The sequence below is a fragment of the Muntiacus reevesi genome, chromosome 12, assembly GCF_963930625.1.
Source record: "Muntiacus reevesi chromosome 12, mMunRee1.1, whole genome shotgun sequence".
In the NCBI taxonomy this organism is placed as follows: domain Eukaryota; kingdom Metazoa; phylum Chordata; class Mammalia; order Artiodactyla; family Cervidae; genus Muntiacus; species Muntiacus reevesi.
The window spans coordinates 77,128,472-77,147,291 of record NC_089260.1 but is presented as its reverse complement, the minus strand read 5'-3'; the positions used below and the strand labels follow the sequence as shown (position 1 = coordinate 77,147,291).

The window sequence follows — 18,820 nt, the reverse complement described above, 5'->3', positions numbered from 1 at the left end:
AACAGACAGGGAGACCACACACAGAGCTTGTTGTTTATAAATCTCTGCCTGGCTCATCAGTCTGTCCGTCCACGTATATATCTGTATATCTCTATGGAAGGGGAAAGGGGGACTCTTGTGTAAAAATCCAAAATACAATTCTATGAACACCTGCGTCCTGGTCAGTCTGAGTGTGGTCGTGAAGCCCAGGGAAGCCGTGGCTCACAGGGCTAGGCCCTCAGTGCTGGCCGGGGGCCGAGCGCCGCCCCCTGCCCCCACCCCCCTGCCAGCCAGGGGACCAGGCTCCCCGACAGCAGCCCTGCCCAAGGCTGGCTCTCCTCCTGGGGCTTCTAGGAGACAGTGGGGTCCTTGGCTTTGGGGGGCTCTGAGCCCGTCAGCAGGGAGATGGTGGGGTCATCTGCGTAGTCGTCTCCCTCGGAGAAGTAGGAGCCCTCCCCCAGCTCGAAGAGCACCGGCAGGTCGCTGCTCCCCACGTCCACGGAGCCCGGGTCCAGCAGCAGCAGGGGCTGGGCGGTGTAGTGCACCAGCTGCTTCCCTAGGAGTGGGACTGGGTCAGGGTGCCAGTGGTGCCGGGGTGCCGGAGGGGGGGCGCGGCGGGGGGCTCAGCTCACCTGAGTCTGGGCTGCTTTTCTCTGCCTCCAGAGGTCTGGGAGGCTCCTGGGGAGAGAGGAGCTCCTGGATCTGCCAGGGCAGCAATAGGGAGCACAGTGAAAGCTCCCCCGCAGCCCCACCCCCTGCCCCACCCACCCCACCCGCCCCGCCTACGCACACTGGCCAGGCTGCTGTCCAGGTCGGGCAGGCTCATGTCAGGCACCGTCACCGAGGGGCTGAACAGCTGCAGGGAAGCGGGGGTGGTCAGACTGCCCTACAAGCGGGGTGGGCTGGACGCAGGGTGGGCAGGGCTGGGCGCAGGGTGGGCAGGGCTGGGACTCACGTCCAGCAGGGTGCTGGTGTCCACGCTGAAGCCGTGGCTTGTCAGCATGGTCTGCAGGTTGTCCAGGTTGGAGTCCATGGCGTCCAGGTGGTCGCTGAGCTCGGTCCTGGCCAGAGGGAGGAGAACGGGTGACGTGGCGTCCAGGCACCCCTAGGTGCAGTCCTGCTGGTCCGCGCGCCCTGCTGCCAGCCTGCCCTGTGCAGGCTCACAGGAGGCCCTGAGGTGGGGCCCTGGGCCCAGTGGGGCTGGGACACTTGGCCACCAGGGTGGTGGGTCAGGCTCCCCCATTACCACAAGGCCCCGTAAGGCCTCTGGCAGCACGTCAGGCTGGACTGGCCAAGACGGCAGGGGGCTGAGAAGTTCAGTGCTCAGAAGGACTGGGGCCCCAGCTTTTCAGGTTCAGTGAGGCCTGCCCTTTGCACTGGAGGACAGCAGGAGGGTGGACCTGTGCTCGGTCAGGCTGGGTCAGCCTCCCCTGGCATGCTCCAGGAGGGAGACTGGGCCTGCCCCTGCAAGGAGGCCAGTCAGCAACTCGGGTGCTACCTCGGGCCCCAGAGCTGGGGGGAGCCTGTTCAGCAGGCCAGGTGGGGGTCTGCTCCGATGCTGGGGAGGGGCCCGAGCTCTGGCGGAGCCCTCCTCCCTCCCCACTGGGACAGCGCTAACCCTGGCTGGACTCGGCCATGCAGAAAGGAGGAGGGGCAGGGGAAGAGGCGGGCGACCCCAGACATCTTTGGAGTGCGAGCCAAACTGCAAGATAGAAAGACAAGAGCCCCCCACTGCTGGTGGAGGCCAGGCGGACTCCAAGCCCCCACCCTGCTCGCCCACCTCTGGGGTGGCAGGACAGACAGACCAGGCGGCCTGGGGAGGGCGGCTCAGGGGGCAGGTGTGCCTGCCACGCGCCTGGCTCCCGTGGCGCAGGGACTGAGGGACCCCAAGACTGGTATGTCTCCCTCCCCAGCTCCGTGTCCTGGGCCAGGTCGGCCAGCCCCCCCCCCGGCAAATCCTGTGCTGAAGGCCTGAGGGCCACGTGTGTCCAGCCCTGCACTGTCTTTGTCGGAGGCTCCTGCTTCCAGAGACCGCAGGGCGCGTGGAAGGCACTCACTTGTCCAGGCAGGCAACGCTGAGGCACTTCTCGGGGGCCGAGGCGGGCAGGGGTGAGGGGGGGCGGCCCCCAGTGTCCGCGATGGGTGTGGTGGAAACAGCGGGCGTGGGCTCACTCTCCCGGAGGATGGAGTCAATGAGGGTGGTCGGGGACAGGGGCGTCTCCACCATGGAGGACGGTCGGCCAGGGCTGGCATCCTCTGCCCGGGGGCTCTGTGGCGGGCTTGGGGGCTCCTCCTTGACGCGAACCAGGGGGCTGCTGGACAGGGACCTGCCCGTGGGGCACAGGCGTCAGCGAGCGCCTCTGCCGGCCCCACCCGCCCCTGCCTGCGGGGAAGGCGCTGGGCCGCACCTCTCGTCTACACTCCTGCCCGCAGAGGCCACAGGGCTGCTTGGGGCCAGTTCGGTGATGTCGGAGATGATGGGTCCGGAGCTGGTGACAGCGTCTGGCGAGTAGAGGCTGGAGCCGCTGTAGGCTGGAGAGGGGGCCTGCCACCGAAGGGAGGTGAGCACGCGTGGTGGGAGCTGTGCCCCCGCCCCCGCCCCGGGCGCCCGCAGCTCACCGGGTAGGGGCCCGGGCCGTGGATGTGCTCCAGCGAGTACTGCCGGCCATACTTGGGCATGGGGTGCGCAGGGCCGCCGTCGTTCAGCATCAGGGGGCTGTGGGGAGGGGTGGGTGAGCGGCGGCCCGGCCTCGCGGCCCCGGGTCGCGGCCCACGGGAGACGGGTGTGCCCCGTGCCTCACATCTTTCTCTTCACCCCTAGGATCCGGTTTGACTGCACCAGCGAGATGAGGAACTGGATGAGCTGCAGGGGGAGAGGTGGTCAGCCCCGTGCGGATAGGGCCCCCCTCCCCGCCGGCCCGGCACGCACCTTGTTGACGACTTTCTGTTGCTGGGCATGCTTCTGCCTCAGGCTGGCCACCTCTCGCCACAGTGCCTCGTTCTCGCTGCAGCAGACCGGGCGTGGTCAGCAGGCGGCAGGAGCCCTGGGACATCCCACTCCACCACGCGCCCACCCGCTGGCCCATCCCTGCCCGCTGCCGAACACGGGCCAGGGTCCAGACGGAGACCCCAGGGCCCTCTTGGTCATGGTCAAGATGGCAGAGCCTCTGGGCTCTCTACCTGGACCGAGGATGGGGGTCCAGAGGATGGAGGCAGTGCAGCTCTCAGGTCACAGGACTGAGTGGGGGTTCTCCTGTGCTTTAGGGGGTCAGAAGTGGCCCTTAAAGAGCACAAAGGGCCACCACTGCGGCCCACGCCCTGCTCAGCACCAGTGTGTCTTCTTGACAGGCGGCAGACCCTCCTACGCTCACTCTAAGAGGTGTCCCTGTCCTGGAGGCCAAGGCCACCTGATCCCACCTCTGGGTATCAGCCAGCCAAGTGCTCCTATTGGGCTCTGTCTGACATGAGTAGTTAGGTAGGGGCTAGGAGCCTCCTCCATGGTCTAGGGGTGTGACGGCCTGCCCTGAGTGGCTTTGAGGCCACCCTGGGCTGGGGTGCTTGAGGGCCCCACTTACACAGGAGGGGGTCTAAACTGGCCACTATGGGGGTCCTGGCGGTGGGGAGGGGTGCCTAAAACCAGTTCTGTGGTGACCAGATGTGCCCCGGGCGGGGGGGGGGGGGGGGGGTTGTCCAGAAAGAACCCGCAGTGCCTCCTGCGCCAGGCCTGATGAGAGGTGACACACGCTGACTGCTGCCAGGCGCATGTGCGGGCAGAGTGAGGGGCCCGAGGGCCCAGCTCTGCGGGCTGCCATGGGACCGCACCTGACCCTGCCTCCCAGGCAAGGTCCAGCCGGCAAGTCCAGCCCGGCAAGGGCTGGGAGGCCATGCAAGTCCAGACGTGGCCCTGGCCCAAGTGGAAGGCCCGGAGCCCGCGGGACCAGGGCTGGGGAGCAGCCTCGCCAGCACCGCCTCCCCCATGTCACTGCACAGGAGGGCCTCTCACACTGCCACCTCCCCCACCATCGCTCAGCAGAAGTTCTTTCTGGAAACCTTTCCCTGAGGAAGGTCTGGTCATGACAGAACCAGCTTTAGGCTGCCCCCAGGCTGGACCCACCACGGTAACCCCACCATCCCAGAGGAGTCGCATCCTGCTCTCATGGCGTCCCAGAACCTACTGCTTCATGGCCAGCAGCTTGGAGTCCATGCTCTCCTGCTTCCCCTTCATCAGCTGCACATCGGTCAGCAGCTTGGTGACGCTGTCCTGGCGAATCTTTATGTCCTCGCTCCGCAGGGTGGACACCTGCGTCCCGGGGGAGCAGTCACTGAGATGGCCTGGGGGCGGGGCGGGATACAGCAGAAAGGGCCGAGGGGCTGCTGGGATGGAGGGGCCTTCGCTGGGGTGGCCGATGGGGGATGAGCGGCTGGCAGGAAGCAGGCTTGGCACACCCAGGCCAGGCCAGGCCAGCAAGTGGACGCTGCTTTTGCCGGTGGCCTGGGCGGAGAGCCGAGACCATGGGGGAGAACAGCTACTCACGCTGGTCACTTTCCTCTTGATGTTCTCGAGGAGCTGCTCCTGGCCTCGCAGGAAGCACGGGTGCTGGAACTCTGTGTCGTCCCTCTCCGGCTTGACCAGGCCACCCTGCTCAATGTGAACCACCTTCCGGAAGCCATCTGTGTACAACGGGGTTGGAGCAGCACTGCCTCAGGGCTGGGGTCTTACCCCTCTCTCCAGGAAGGCCCCTGCCCCAGGGAGGACGGAGGGAGGCCCCAGCGGGTGGGGCCTGGCTCAGGGAATGCCCAGCACTGCCCTCCCAGAAGCCCTGCCTGCAGTGGCTGGGTGGTCTTAGTCTCAGGGAGACTCCCTGAGACACCCCTTCCCCTTCAGCTGCGTGGGCTCTGGGCCGCGTGGGGCTGTATCCAGGGCCAAGGCAGTACACTCACACATGTTGAGCTGCCGCACGAAGCTAGCCATGTTGCTGTGCTTGAAGTACTTGGGCAGCACCTCCTTGGCAAACTGGCCCTGGTCCAGCACGTGGAAGCTGTTCCCGCTCTGCCGGGAGACGTGGGGGTCACCACAGCCTCTCCATGCAGGGGCTGCACCCCCACCCTGGACTGGGTGAATGAGTTTTCACCTTGAACCCCACATTCCTGACGGAGGCCTGCCGGGTCACACCTCAGCACTGCAGGCCCTTCCCTGAGGGCCCCATGTCAGCTCTAATCCGCAGTTTTACCCTACAAATGGCTAAGACCCCAAACGGAGGCAGCCAAGGAGACGGCACCTAATTTCAGGTCCTCAGGAGGAAGACAACACAATCGTACTCAGAACTGAAGCTTTGTGGTTCTTCTGGGAACAGAGATGAGAACAAGATGAAAAAACTGCTACGCTGCTCTTCCACGTGTCCAGACCTTGGTCCAGAAGCTCCCGGGCGGGCCGAGGCTGGGCGGGCTGGGCACAGGCCCCGCTGGGGTGCGGGATAGGGCTGGGGGGCAGCAGGAAGGGCCCTGTGGTGTCAACATGAACGTGCGTGAAAGACACAATGGAAGTGTGTGAGCTGAGAGGAAGGGTGGAAAAGGGACCTCCCACAGCTTTTCTCCTCCACAGACACAATAAGAACATCAGCAAAAACTGTTAAGAGTCAACTTCTTCAGAACTCTGAAAATGACCCATGAGGAGAATTTATTCAAGAAATGGTTGAATCTCAGTAAGATCCGAAAACTGTGGCATTCTAACTTGCCATGTCCCTACCTCTTCTCCTGTACCTGAGAAAGCCAACAGCTCAAATCATGGTGGAACAAACGTTCTGGCAGCCATGGGGCTGGGGCTCATTCAAGGCCCGCAGTGTCTCCCTGAAAGGCTTGACCTCCAAGGCTGTTTTTGATCTGACCTTTTATGCTGAAGCTCTCAGCAGAAAAAGTCTTTTCCCTAGAGATGTTTGCTGAAAGCATCGAGAGGCAATTTTAAACTCATGACGAAAAAAAAAAACAAACCTACTCATCAGGCCGAACACAGTGGACCACAAATGGAGAAAACTGGCCAGCCAGGAAACGTAAAAGAGCTAAGGAACGAGATATCAAGAAGAGCTCTGAAAAGCTCCAGAATATTCCTGGGATCCAGAAGTCACACGTGCGTGTACAGCTGTGTGCATGTCCGGGAGAGGTCCAAGAAGGCTCTGTGTAAGCAGGAAGCTGAGGAGAAAGTCAGGATGCCAACGATGTGGCTGGGAGTTGAAGGCACACCCAGCACACAGAGTTTGCCACAGAGACTGGGAGATTTACTGGTTCCAGGCATTAAGGAACACTTCTGCTCCCCCCTCACTGCCCCTCAGTGATCACACACAGCAAAGAACACAAACTGCCTACAATTAATTCAGAAAAGCCACCAAACAAACAGCAACAACAGAAACTGCAACAAATCCTGGTGGGCGGGGAAAATATGATATTGAGTTTAACAGATGCCGTATTATATTAATGGAAAACCTAACTTTCAAAAAAAATTATGAGACACGCAAAGAAACAAGGTATGATCCACACACTGGGAAACGAGCAGCCAAAAGAAACCGTCCCCAAAGAGGCTCAGAGGTTGGACTTACTAGATGAAGGCTTTAAATTCAAGTATTCGAAATATGTTCAAAGAACAAAATAAAATGGCATCTAAAGAAATAAAAAAAGCATAAGAATGATACCTCTTAGAAGAAAGCATAACAATAAAGACAGAAGTTACAAATATGAAAGTCCTGGAGTTGAAAAGTGTAACAAATCGGATTTAAAATTCCCTGAGGGGCTCAAGAGTAGATCTGAGCAGGAATAAGGTGGAACCAGCAAAGGTGAAGGAGTATCGTCAACTGACATTTCCTGACTGAGGAACGGAAAGAGAAATGAATGAAGAGAGTGACACACGGGACACCAGCAGAGACCAACACACACATAAAGGAGAGGGGCAGAAAGAATATCTACAGAGATAATGACCCCAAACTCCCCAAATTTGATGAAAAATATCTGAGAAGGTAAACAAATTCCAAGAAGGATAAACTCACAGAGATTCACATCTAGCCAGCCATAATCAAAAGACCAAGGAAAACTCTTTAGAGCAGTTAGAACCAACTCATCACACATAAGGAATCCCTAATACCAGCTCCTGAATATTCACTGGAGTGACTGATACTGAAGCTGAAGTTCCATTACCGTGGTCACCTGATGCAAAAGAACTGACTCATTAGAAAAGACCCTGATGCTGGGAAAGACAGAAGGAGAAGGGGATGACAGAGGATGAGATGGTTGGATGGCATCACCGACTTGATGGACATGAGTTTAGGCAAGCTCCAGGAGTTACTGATGGACAGGGAGGCCTGCTGTGTGCACTCCATGGAGTCACAAAGAGTCAGACACGACTGAGCGACTGAACTGAACTGAATAGCAGCTCATTTGTCATGAGAAAGCATGCAGGCCAGAAGCCAGTGGGATGGCATACCAAAAGCGCTGAAAGAAAAAAGCCTTTTTCTTTCAGCCAAGAATTCTATATCCAGCAAAACTATCCTCCAAAGATGCCTGGGAAGGCAGCAAAGGAGATCCTGTGAACCACTCTCAGGATAAACAAAGCTTAGATCACCTAAAGTCTCTGGAGATTGTCCTGAAGGCATATAACAAATGAAGAAACACTTATTCAAGAAAGTCTAAAACTCAACAGAAACAGTGAACTATGGCATTTTTGGCCACAACCTGCTTCCTCCTCTTCCTCACAGAGTTCTCCTGGATTGATGGCACACTCTGGGGGGCTCTGGCCTAGAAGGTGGGGATTTCTCACCCCTCAGTTCATAATCAGCACTTTCTGTATCCTCCTGAGAGGGTGAGGGGGCAGGCCACCACCATCTCTCATTTTGACCAACTCAAGGGTTGAGGGTCCCCTTCTCCATTCTGCCCCCATTTACAGAATGGAGTCTCTACCCAGGCATGGCAGGCTCAGAATACTGGGGCTTCAATCACCCTCACCCCAGTTAGCCTTAATTTCTTTTTCTTGTCTTAAGCTACTGGGTAGGACTTCCAGTACAAAATCAGCTAGCACTGGTGAAAACAGATTTTATACCTTGTTCTGATCTTATGGGGAAAGCATTCAGGAGCTTACCAGTAAGTATGATATTAGGTGTACAATTTTTGTTTTTGTATCAGGCTGAAGAAGGTCCCTGCTATTCCTAGTTTCCTGATTTTTTTTTTCTTTACTATCACGAACATCAAATTTTGTCAAATGCTTTTTCTGAAACAAATAATATGATTCTGTGGTTTTTCTTTAGATAGTTAACATGCTGGGTTATATTGATTTAAAAATCCTGAACCATCCATACATTCCTGAGGTAAATCCCATTTGTTGTGACATTAGTCTTTTTATGTACTGCCAAATTTGATTTGCTAAAGTTTTATTCTGGCTTTGAGAACCCTATGAACAGTACAAAAAGACAAAAAGATATGACACTGAAAGATGAACTCCCCATGTTGGAAGGTGCCCAATATGCTGCTGGAGGAGTGGAGAAATAACTTCAGAGAATGAAGAGATGGAGCCAAAGCGAAAACAACGCCCAGTTGTGGACGTGACTGGTGATGGAAGTAAAGTCCGATGTTGTAAAGAACAATATTGCACAGGAACCTGGAATGTTAGGTCCATGAATCAAGGTAAATTGGAAGTGGTCAAACAGGAGATGGCAAGAGTGAACATTGACATTTTAGGAATCAGTGAACTAAAATGGACTGGAATGGGAGAATTTAATTCAGATGACCATCATATCTACTACTGTGGGGAGAAATCCCTTAGAAGAAATGGAGCAGCCCTCATAGTCAATAAGAGTCTGAAATGCAGTATTGGGTGCAATCTCAAAAATGACAGAATGATGTCTGTTCCTTTTCAAGGCAAACCATTCAATACTACAGTAATCCAAGTCTATGCCCCAGCCACTAATGCCAAAGAGGCTGAAGGTGAACAGTTCTGTGTGACCTACAAGACCTTTTAGGACTAACACCAAAAAAAGATGTCCTTTTCATCACAGGGGATTGGAATGCAAAAGTAGGAAGTCAAGAGATACCTGGAGTAACAGGCAAGTTTGGCCCTGGAGTACAGAATGAAGCAGGGCAAAGGCTAACAGAGTTTTGCCAAAAAAACTCACTGGTCATAGCAAACACCCTCTCCCAACAACACAAGATATGACTCTACACATGGACATCACCAGACGGTCAATATCGAAATCAGGTTGATTATATTCTTTGCAGCCAAAGATGGAGAGGCTCTATACAGTCAGCAAAAACAAGACTGGGAGCTGACTGTGGTTTTGCTGACTGTGGCTCAGATCATGAACTGCTTGTTGCAAGATTCAGACTTAAATTGAAGAAAGTCGGAAAAACCACTAGACCATTCAGATATGACTTAAATCAAATCCCTTAAGATTATACAGTGGAAGGGACAAATAACTTCAAGAGATCAGATTTGACAAACAGAGTGCCTGAGGAACTGTGGACAGTTTCGTGATATTGTACAGAAGCAGTGATCAAGACCATCCCCAAGAAAAAGAAATGCAAAAAGGCAAGATGGTTGCCTGAGGAGGCCTTACAAATAGCTGAGAAAAGAAAAGTAAAAGGCAAAGGAGAAAAGGAAAGATATACCCATCTGAATGCAGAGTTCCAAAGAACAGCAAGGAGAGATGAGAAACCCTTCCTCAGTGACAATGCAAAGAAATAGAGGAAAACAACAGAATGGTAAAGACTAAGAAATCTCTTCAAGAAAATTAAGAGATACCAAGGGAACATTTCATGCAAAGATGGGAACAATAAAGAACAGAAATGGTATGGACCTAACAGAAACAGAAGATATTAAGAAGAGGTGGCAAGAATTCACAGAAGAACTATACAAAAAGGATAATCACGATGGTGTGATCACTCACCTAGAGCCAGACATCCTGGAATGTGAAGTCAAATGGGCATTAGGAAGCATCATTATGAACAAAGCCAGTGGGGATAGAATTCCAGTTGAGTTATTTCAAATCCTAAAAGATGATGCTGTGAAAGTGCTGCACTCAATATGCCAGCAAATTTGGAAAATCAGTAGTGGCCATAGGACTGGAAAAGTCCTGCCTTTCATCCCAATCCCAAAGAAAGGCAATGTCAAAGAATGTTTAAACTACCACACAATTGCACTCATCTCGCACGCTAGCAAAGGAATGCTCAAAATTCTTCAAGCTAAGTTCAATAATATGTGAATCAAGCACTTCCAGATGTTCAAGCTGCATTTAGAAAAGGCAGGGGATCCAGAGATCAAATTGTCAACATCTGTTGGATCACAGAAAAAGCAAGAGAATTCCAGAAAAACATCTACTTCTGCTTCACTGACTAGGCTAAGCCTTTGACTGTGTGGATCCAAACAAACTGGAAAATTATTAAAGAGATGGGAATACAAGACCACCTGACCTGCCTCCTGAGAAATCTGTATACAGGTCAAGAAGCAACAGCAGGAACCAGACATGGAACAACAAACTGGTTCCAAATTGGGAAAGAAGTATGTCAAGACTGTATACTGTCACTCTGATTATTTAACTTCTATGCAGAGTACATCATGCAAAATGCCAGGCTAGATGAAGCACAAGCTGGAATCAAGATTGCTGGGAGAAATATCAATAACCTCAGATATGCAGATGACACTACCCTTATGGCAGAAAGCGAGGAGGAACTAAAGAGCCTCTTGATGAAAGTGAAAGAGGAGAGTGAAAAAGCTGGCTTAAAATTCAACATTCAAAAAACTTAAGATCATGGCATCCGGTCCCATCAGTTCACAGCAAATAGATGGGGAAACAATGGTAACAGTGACAGACTTTATATTCTTGGGTTCCAAAATCACTGCAGATGGTGACTGCAGCCATGAAATTAAAAGACGCTTGCTCCTTGGAAGAAAAGTTATGACCAACCGAGACAGCGTATTAAAAAGCAGAGACATTACTTTGCCATCAAAGGTCCGTCTAGTCAAAGCTATGGTTTCTTCAGTAGTCACATTCACGTATCGATGTGAGTTGGACCATAAAGAAAGCTGAGCGTGGAAGAATTGATGCTTTTGAACTGTGGTATTGGAGAAGACTCTTGAGAGTCCCTTGGACTGCAAGATCCAACCAGCCATTCCTAAAGGAAATCAGTCCTGAATATTCATTGAAAGGACTGATGCTGAAGCTGAAACTCCAATATTTTGGCCACCTGATGCGAGGAACTGACTCATTGGAAAAGACCCTGATTCCGGAAAAGATTGAAGGCAGGAGAAGGGGACAACAGAGGATGAGATAATTGGATGGCATCACCGACTTGATGGACAGGAGTTTGAGCAAGCTCCGAAAATGGACAGGGAAGCCTGGCATGCTGCAGTTCATGGGATCACAGAGTCAGACATGACTGAGTGATTGACATGAACTGAACTGAGTGACTGAATTGAAATTTTTATAAACATTATGAAGGATATTGGTCTGTAATTTTCTTGGGAGTTTCATTCTAGTCATTTTGATCTGAAGATTTTTTAGAAAGGTTCATAATTCTAGGAATTCTATTTCTTTAATAGACTCAAGACTACTAATAGTTATCTGACTCACTCTGGGTGAGTTTTGACAGTTTGTGCTTTTCAAAGAATTGGTTCATTTTATTAAATTTACATGCACAGAGTTGTCTGTTGCAGTTCCTTATTACCCTCTTACTGCCTGTGGTGTCTGTTGTGACATACCCTCTGATGGCCATCATATTAGGAATTTACCTCTCTTCTTCTCTGTCATGCTACAAGTTACCAACCTTTTCAAGATTCAGCTATTGAATTCATTTATCATGTTTCATTCTTTTCAGTTTCATTGGTTTCTCTCTTCCTTCTGCCTGCTTTGGTTTTACTCTGCTCTTTTAACTTTCATGTGGAAGCTTAGAAGCAGTTCTTATTTCCCTTTTGGCATAACTTTAGGTGGATCTTTCAGACAGGAAGCGTTTGGTGGACGGATGGGGAATGTTGGCACAGCAGATGGAGATCCTCAGATGGAAGATGAGGAAGCAAGCAAGACTCCTATGGAGGCTGCCCTCTCACGAGTCATGATGGCGTGGGCAGGTGCCACTGAGCCTCAGCTGTTTTAGGCAGTCAGTTAGTTTGGAGGTGCCTGGTTACACAGCTATAGATAATATAACCAGTACATATTCTGTAGTGTTTAGAGTACTGTATTTCCATTGTCAACAGCTCGTTACTAGTATGTGGAATCAGAATTAATTTCTGTATACTGGTGTTGAATCCTGTGACCTCACTAAATTCACTCATTAGCTTTAATAACGTTTTTGTAGATTTTTTTTTGTATTTTCTAAGTAAATAATAATGTTTTCTATGAATATAGTTTTAATTCTTACTTTCCAATCTTGATGTCTTTTATGTATTTGCCATATTGCCTGACCAGGGCACCCAATACACCATTATGCTTCTTCTGCCTCCACTGAGAAAACTGTCAATGTGGTGAGTTACACCAGGTTTTGAGTGTTGACTAGACTTCCGCTTACAAGGTCCCTTCCAGCCCAGGCCTCATGCCTGCTCTGCCAGGAAGTCAGTCTCATTCTTGTCCTGTTCTTTCACATGCAATTTCCTTTCTTTTCTATGCTGCTTTTAAGATTTTCTCTCCAACACTGGTTTTCAACACTTTGATAGTGACATGCATTGGTATATTTTGTTTTTATCTTCTTTGGGAGTCAATGCAGTTCTTGGATCTGTGGGTTTACAGTTTTCAAAAAAAAAAAAAAAAATTCGGGAAAAAGTCTAGCTTTTTCTAAAAAGAAAGAAAGAAATAAGCCAGTTATTTCCAAAATCTTCCTCCATTCTTTACTCTGGAACTTAAACTGTGTGTCAGCCCATGTGGTATTAACCCTGTAAGGCTCTGCTCACTTTTTTCCTCAGTCTTTCTTCCTCTCTGCGATCACTGTGGATAGTTTGCTAGCGTAGTGTTCAGTGATCTTTTCTTCTGTAGTTTCTCATCTGGTGTTTAATCCCCTTCAATGACTTAATAAAAACAAGCTTTGTATGTTAGAATGTTAGATTTACTGAAAAGCTAAGACAGTAGAGTTCCTATATGTCCCACACCTGCTCTCCCTGTTATTAACAGCCTACACTAGTGCATTTGCCCCAAACGTCATAGCGATATGCTTCATCCTTAACCATAGCCCTCATTTTTCTCAGATTTCCTTACTTTTTACTGAACTGTTCCAGGACATCATCCAAGACAGTACATTACATTCATGTCTGCTTACATCATGCTTGACTAAGAATCTCTCAAGACTTCCCTGGTTTCTGATGACCTTGATGATTTTGAGGACTGGGCTGGTACTGTGTAGAAGGCTGCTCAATTTGGATCTGTCTGATGTTTTCCTCTCATGATGAGTTAAGGTTACATAAGTTTCTGGAGAGGAAGACCACAGAGGTGGTGTGCCCGGCCCATCACGACACGGCAGGGCACACCCATCAACGTGACTCATCACTGCTGGCGGAGGCCTGCCTGTCCCGCACCTCCACTGTGCAGCCCCCCACCCCACAGGACTTCTCGGCAGGAAGGCAGCCCCCAGCAAACACTGGGGTTACAGGTCACCTCTTTGAAGGGGGAGTGAACACAGAGGTAACCGGTGGCAATTCTTCTGCAGCAGACACTTGTTCCAGAGACATTCTGCTCGTTCTCCTTCCTTCTTGTATCTTCTACTTCTTGGTCTTAAGGTTTTCACTCTACATTCTTGAGCACACAGAGCATTTTAATAACTGTTTTAACTTTCCTGCTAGTCAGTTCCATCACATCTGGGTCTGGTACTGTAACTTCTTTGTTACGAGTGACATTCTCCTGCCAAGTGGCCCATTATTAGTTTCAACTGGATCCCAGACAAGAGGAATGTTACTACACTGTGTCTGAGTTCAGTCGTCCTCCTTTCAAGGGTGCCCTCAGTTCTGAAGGAAGGGATCAGCCTGATCCTTTCAGGCTTGTCTTTAAGTTCGTTCACATCGCGTCGGGGCAACTCCAGCTGCACCCTCAAGCCTCGACTGTTCTGAGGCACTGGGCAGGCTCTACGCTCAGAGCAGACTCTCTGCCCCAGCTGCGAGGACTAGAATGGCTCAGCTGGTCCCGGGTGGGCCAGGGGTGACCAGCGCACAGCTCCCAGTAGCTGTTCTTTTCCTGGAAGGTTCTCGGGCAGTTGCCCAGGTCTCTCACCACCGGCGGGTGAAGCAGCATTCAGCTGAGACCCGCAGGGCCTCTCGCAGAGCTCCTCCTCGCTCGTATCAGCTGCCTCAGCTGGCTGCCTCAGCTTCACCAAAGGCCAGGCTCTCAGGGTTTGAACACTGCCTCGACAGAAAGCCTGGGCACCTGGAGCGAGGGCTCACTCATCCTTTTGTGTAACAGACCTGAACACTGTTGGAGGGCGAGTCCATATTGGGTGTGTCCTGCCAGCCCAACCTTAAGGGCTATTAGAAGCCTGGGAGGCCTGCTGGTGAGTCCCCCACAGTACCCAACGCCTCTTCCCTCCTGCCTCAGGAGTTCAAGGCCCCTCCTTCTCTGCTGACCCCATTTCAATCCTGCAGAAGGTCTTGCCTTACCCTTGGACACAAGAGGGTCTAGTGATGGGACATACGGCAGGGGAAGGGAGAAGCCGATGCCCAGCTGCTAGCTGGTGAGCAACACCTTTGCCCCTGAAATGCAGGGCTTAGAGAATATCCAGTCTTGCTATAAATTTGGAGCCTGTGGCCCTGTTTCCTACAGAACTGTGAACACCCTGAAACGTATACAAAGTTCTGCACACGTGCAGATCTTTATAAAGGGAGGGTCTCTGTCTGTGAGCAGGTTCTCCAAGGGCTCGACAGCACCACAGTGACTCCACAGTGGCCCACCTGCACTTGTTAAGAGTCTCTCCAGAACAGAAGGCCCGTCTTAGTCCTCCAGCCAAAGGGACGAGTCTGCGCGACATGTTCTGGGAGTAGCGGGCATGCAGCGGGCACCCACGGGCGGTGAGAACACCAGCACTGTGTGGACGCAGCTCAGAGCAGCTCTTGGTGCCCGTGCCAGCCCGTCCTCTCCTCAGCCAAGAAGGCGCCTGCTCACACACCCTCACGTCCCTGTCCTACTTGTGCTCAGGCTCAAGCTCTCCAGCTGCCGCACCACACTCAGGTCTCCAGGCCCAGTTGAACGCAGGGACCTCTGCTGACTCAGTCACCGCCGGGCCCAGGGGCAGGGGCTCTGGGGCAGCTGCCAGCGCTCCCGGGTCAGGAAACCCTGCAGCCAGAGGTGCAGACACAGGTCCCTAGCCTGTGACACCCTGTAGGGCTGACTGCTCCTCCCAGGGTGGGTCCTGTGGACCCCCACCATCCCTGCTTCTCCTTTAACAAAGAACTCTGAGCACATACGGCCTGTGGAGCCAGGCGGGCTCATGTCTGCTGTGTCCACCTACCTCCCTCCAGCCCCTTCGGAGATTCTGTGCCCCTCCTCAACCCCCGCCCACCTCGGCAGGATGGACAGACAGGGAGCCCATCCTGTATAGATCTCTGCCTGGCTTGTCTGTTTCTGTCTGTCCATGTATATATCTATGTACCTCTACGGAAGGGGAAACGGAGACTCTCATGTGAAAACTCAATACAATTCTATGAAGACCTGAGTGCTGATCATTCCAAGTACGGCAGGGGTCTAGCTAAGAAAGCAGGTGGGGTGGGACCAGAGCCGGGACCCCACGGCGTGGGCCTCGTGCTGCCCTCCACCCAGGAGACACAGCACGCAGTGAGGGCAGGCGTGAGCCACAGCTGTACACCAGCGAGACCGTGACTCCAGGTCCAACTCAGCTGTCCTCCTGCTTTTCATCTGTTTCCTAGTGTCTCTGTGACTTAGTTCCCGTGTCTGTAAAAGGCCAGCTGTCACCTCTGCGTGGTGCTGTGGGAGGAGGTGAACTGATGCCCCGGGGCTGGGCCTCCTGCTATGTGGAGTGCTAGACAGGGCTGGCTGGGTCCTGGGTGGCAAGTTCAGGGGGCAGCAGGAGCCTCCAATGCCCCAGAGCCCCTTGCAGCCTGTGCTGCATGCTGGGCACTCCTCCAGCCTTTCTCAGCCACTGCCAACCCCCAAGGGCAGGGCAGAGGGCCTGCTGGGGCCCGCCTGGCTCCCAGCTGAGGGGAGGAGCGACCTGCCTGTTGTGGGAGCTCCGGGAACGATCCTCAGCCACCTCGGAGTGGCCAGGTGCGACTGGGGCCCTCCTTGAGGAGTCCCGCAGAGAGCTGGCAACGTGACTGCAGGGTGCTCGCCAGCCAGGGTCTCCACAGTGACCCTCTGACTGAGGCGCTCACACTGGCCACCTGGGATGGGGCTTGGTTTGGTGACACCCAGCTCCCAGGAGGAGGCCCATGCACTTAGGGCCTCATGGTGCCCACAGCCTAACAAGAAGAGCCTCCTTCAGCAATGCACCCACCCTCCTACCACTCTTAACCCTGTCTTGAGGCCAGACAGGCCTGATTCACGGAGCATCCCATGGATGCAGCTGCCACACTCACCAGGTTCCTTACCAAGGTTGTGGGGCCTTCGGTCCCGCAGGGCTGTCTGAAGGGCAGCCCTGGCCTATATTCTGTGGTGGGTCCACACTGAGCATGGTAACTGACCGGGGGTCTGGGAGGGAAGGGGAAACCAACACGACTCTCCGGGCAGGGCCTCAGACTGTGCAGAGGATGCAGAGCGCTGCTGGGGCTGGAAAGCCCCCCACTTCACTCCCTTTCCCATGTCTCTGGGGCCAAACACAGGGTCCTCGGGGCAGAATGGGGAGAAAAGAGTTCTAGCCGGAGGGGAGGCACCAAGAGAACAGACACCAGAACATTCCAAGGCCTCTAGAAGCCAACTCTGGGCTTCAAGACCGCAGAATTCTCCCCCAGCAGACTTTCTGACAGAGGCCTGGGGCTTGTGTGGGCATCGCGAAGGCCTCAGGCAGAGGGCGATCTCCTTTCTCAGGGCCAGGCAGCTTCACAGCCCCTGCCCAGTCTGGAAAAGGGCTTCCTTCCACAGCTGAACCAGTGCTCAGTTCCTGTCCCACCTGGCAGCACCAGTCCCCTGCCTGCTGTGACCTGCACCACGCATCCTGGCTGGCCTAAGGACAGAGGGAGGGGGGTCAAATGCACGGGCTCCAGCCGGCTGCTCCCACCCCCTCCAGTTTAAGTTCCAGCAGGGCTGGTGGGTGGTGCAACCACTGTGTGCGAGGCTGTGGCAGGCTTGACCCATCCTGCTTTCCAGCTCTAAGGCCTTGCTCGGAACACAGGAAGTGGGACCTAGAGGGCTAGCTGGCAGGGCTTTGCCTGCTGCCACACAATCTTTAAGCAGAAACATTGAGCAGATCAAGAGGTGAGGCGATTATCCCAGTAGATTAAGCTCAGAGTATCCCAAAGGATCTCCGATGGACCTCCCCAAACTGGGTAAGAGTATTTCCTGGGAGTTTAGAGGAAGGGAAAAGAAGAGAAAGAAAGAATAAAGACAGAAACCTGGGGTCATTTCCTTGGGTCAGCAAAGCTTAGGGCCTTGAACAAGGGGATGGTGGTAACAGGACAAGCTGTGGGGAAGGAAGCACAGCCTCCTCTTGGGGAACGCTGTGCACAGCTATAGAAGCAGGCAATAGGGATGGAGCGTGGCACACAGGTGTGTCACTGGGACCAATACGAAGTGTCCCCTCCAAGGACGCTGTATGATCCTGACTCTCTACCCGCTTTGAGGCACCGCTTCAGCAAACACCCCAGGAACCAGAGGACCTGGCCTCCCGCTCTGGGCTCGCCTCAGCTCAGACTGCTCCTCCTTCCTAAGGGCTTAATAGTTTGAAAGAGAAGTACTTAGGAGAGTCTGGGAGAGCCAGCGTCCGGGCCCTCAGGAGAGCAAGTGTGTCCGGAGGCACCCAGAGATTCCGCAAACCAGGGCGGCCCAGGCCGCCCATCTGCGGGCCCGGACGGAGCTATAGCTCCGGCCTTCCCCGGACGCGACGTCACAGCCCGGACGCAGATTCTCAGCCGCAACTCCAGATAAGTCTCTGCTTTACATCTGCAAGCGGGGGAGCTGTCCGGCCTGCAGGGTCACACTATGGAGACGAGCCTGCTGCCAGGCAACTGGAAGCAGGGGCGTGGATAAAGAGGCCCCGAAAGGAACGAAAAACAAAGTGACTCTGGGGAAACCCAGCTGTGGTATCCGGACATGAGTTCGAGACCCACCACAACTTTATGACGTTTTGCTTTGTTTTTCGGTCCCTTTCCTTTTCCAGTATAGCAACGCCCTCCAGTACCTGCGCCAAATCCTCATTTCCTCGCAACAGCTGCCGACCCCACTACCCTGGTAACTCATCTGAGAAGCTGTGGGGTCACCTGGGCACCACGCTCGCTACGAAACTGGGCGCTGCCCTCAAGCCAGGCGCGCTTCCGCCGTCGACTCACAGTTACTCGGCGAGAGACCGATGAGGAGAGGCCCTTCCTGCTCAGACCCGGGCAGCGCGCACCGAGGGGAGGCCTCGGACGCTCTTTCCCGAACCCCCTGCTGTCCTCCCCCACACGCCCCGGGCCGGCGCGCCCAGCCCCTCACCGGGCTCCAGCAGATGAGCGCGTCCGTGTCCGGGTCACTCACGAGGGTCCACAGCTTGGTCAGGAAGGCCGGGACGTTGCTGGGCCCCGCCGCGCCCGGGCCCACGGGCAGATCCATACCGGGCGAGGCGGGAGAGGAGGAGGTAGCGACCGCAAAGAGGAACCGAGGGCCGGGCTAGCGCAGCCGCCGCGCCTGCTGCCTGGGCCGCGCTGCCGCCGCCCGCTGCGCACACACGGCCCCGAGGCCTGGCATGGCCG

At 53.8% G+C, this 18,820-nt stretch overlaps 1 protein-coding gene across 4 annotated transcripts; it reads right to left on the bottom strand.

Moving 5' to 3' along the window:
* Positions 1-19: 19 nt before the first annotated feature.
* Positions 20-18,698, bottom strand: HSF1 (heat shock transcription factor 1). Of its 4 annotated transcripts, none has more exons than XM_065903533.1 (13): positions 18,564-18,698; positions 4,921-5,029; positions 4,514-4,650; positions 4,155-4,279; positions 2,909-2,984; positions 2,781-2,842; positions 2,599-2,695; positions 2,388-2,524; positions 2,037-2,306; positions 935-1,040; positions 770-835; positions 612-681; positions 20-535 (listed from the first exon to the last, which is right to left on the bottom strand). In XM_065903533.1, exons 1-13 carry the CDS (start codon positions 18,678-18,680, stop codon positions 330-332), a joined length of 1,578 nt encoding a protein of 525 aa, XP_065759605.1. In that variant the 5' UTR covers positions 18,681-18,698; the 3' UTR covers positions 20-329. The 4 variants fall into 4 exon arrangements, with proteins under 4 accessions (XP_065759605.1, XP_065759607.1, XP_065759606.1 ...); XM_065903535.1 differs by having other exon boundaries at positions 20-527; XM_065903534.1 differs by having other exon boundaries at positions 612-657.
* Between the last annotated feature and the right edge of the window lie 122 nt (positions 18,699-18,820).

Coding starts and splice junctions, on each gene's coding strand:
- HSF1 (XM_065903533.1), bottom strand. CDS start 18,680: ATGGATCTGCCCGTGGGCCCGGGCGCGGCGGGGCCCAGCAACGTCCCG. Junction 2,307..2,387: donor GGCAGGAGTGTAGACGAGAG/GTGCGGCCCAGC, acceptor CCCCACGGGCAG/GTCCCTGTCCAGCAGCCCCC. Junction 682..769: donor TGGACAGCAGCCTGGCCAGT/GTGCGTAGGCGG, acceptor CTGCCCTGGCAG/ATCCAGGAGCTCCTCTCTCC.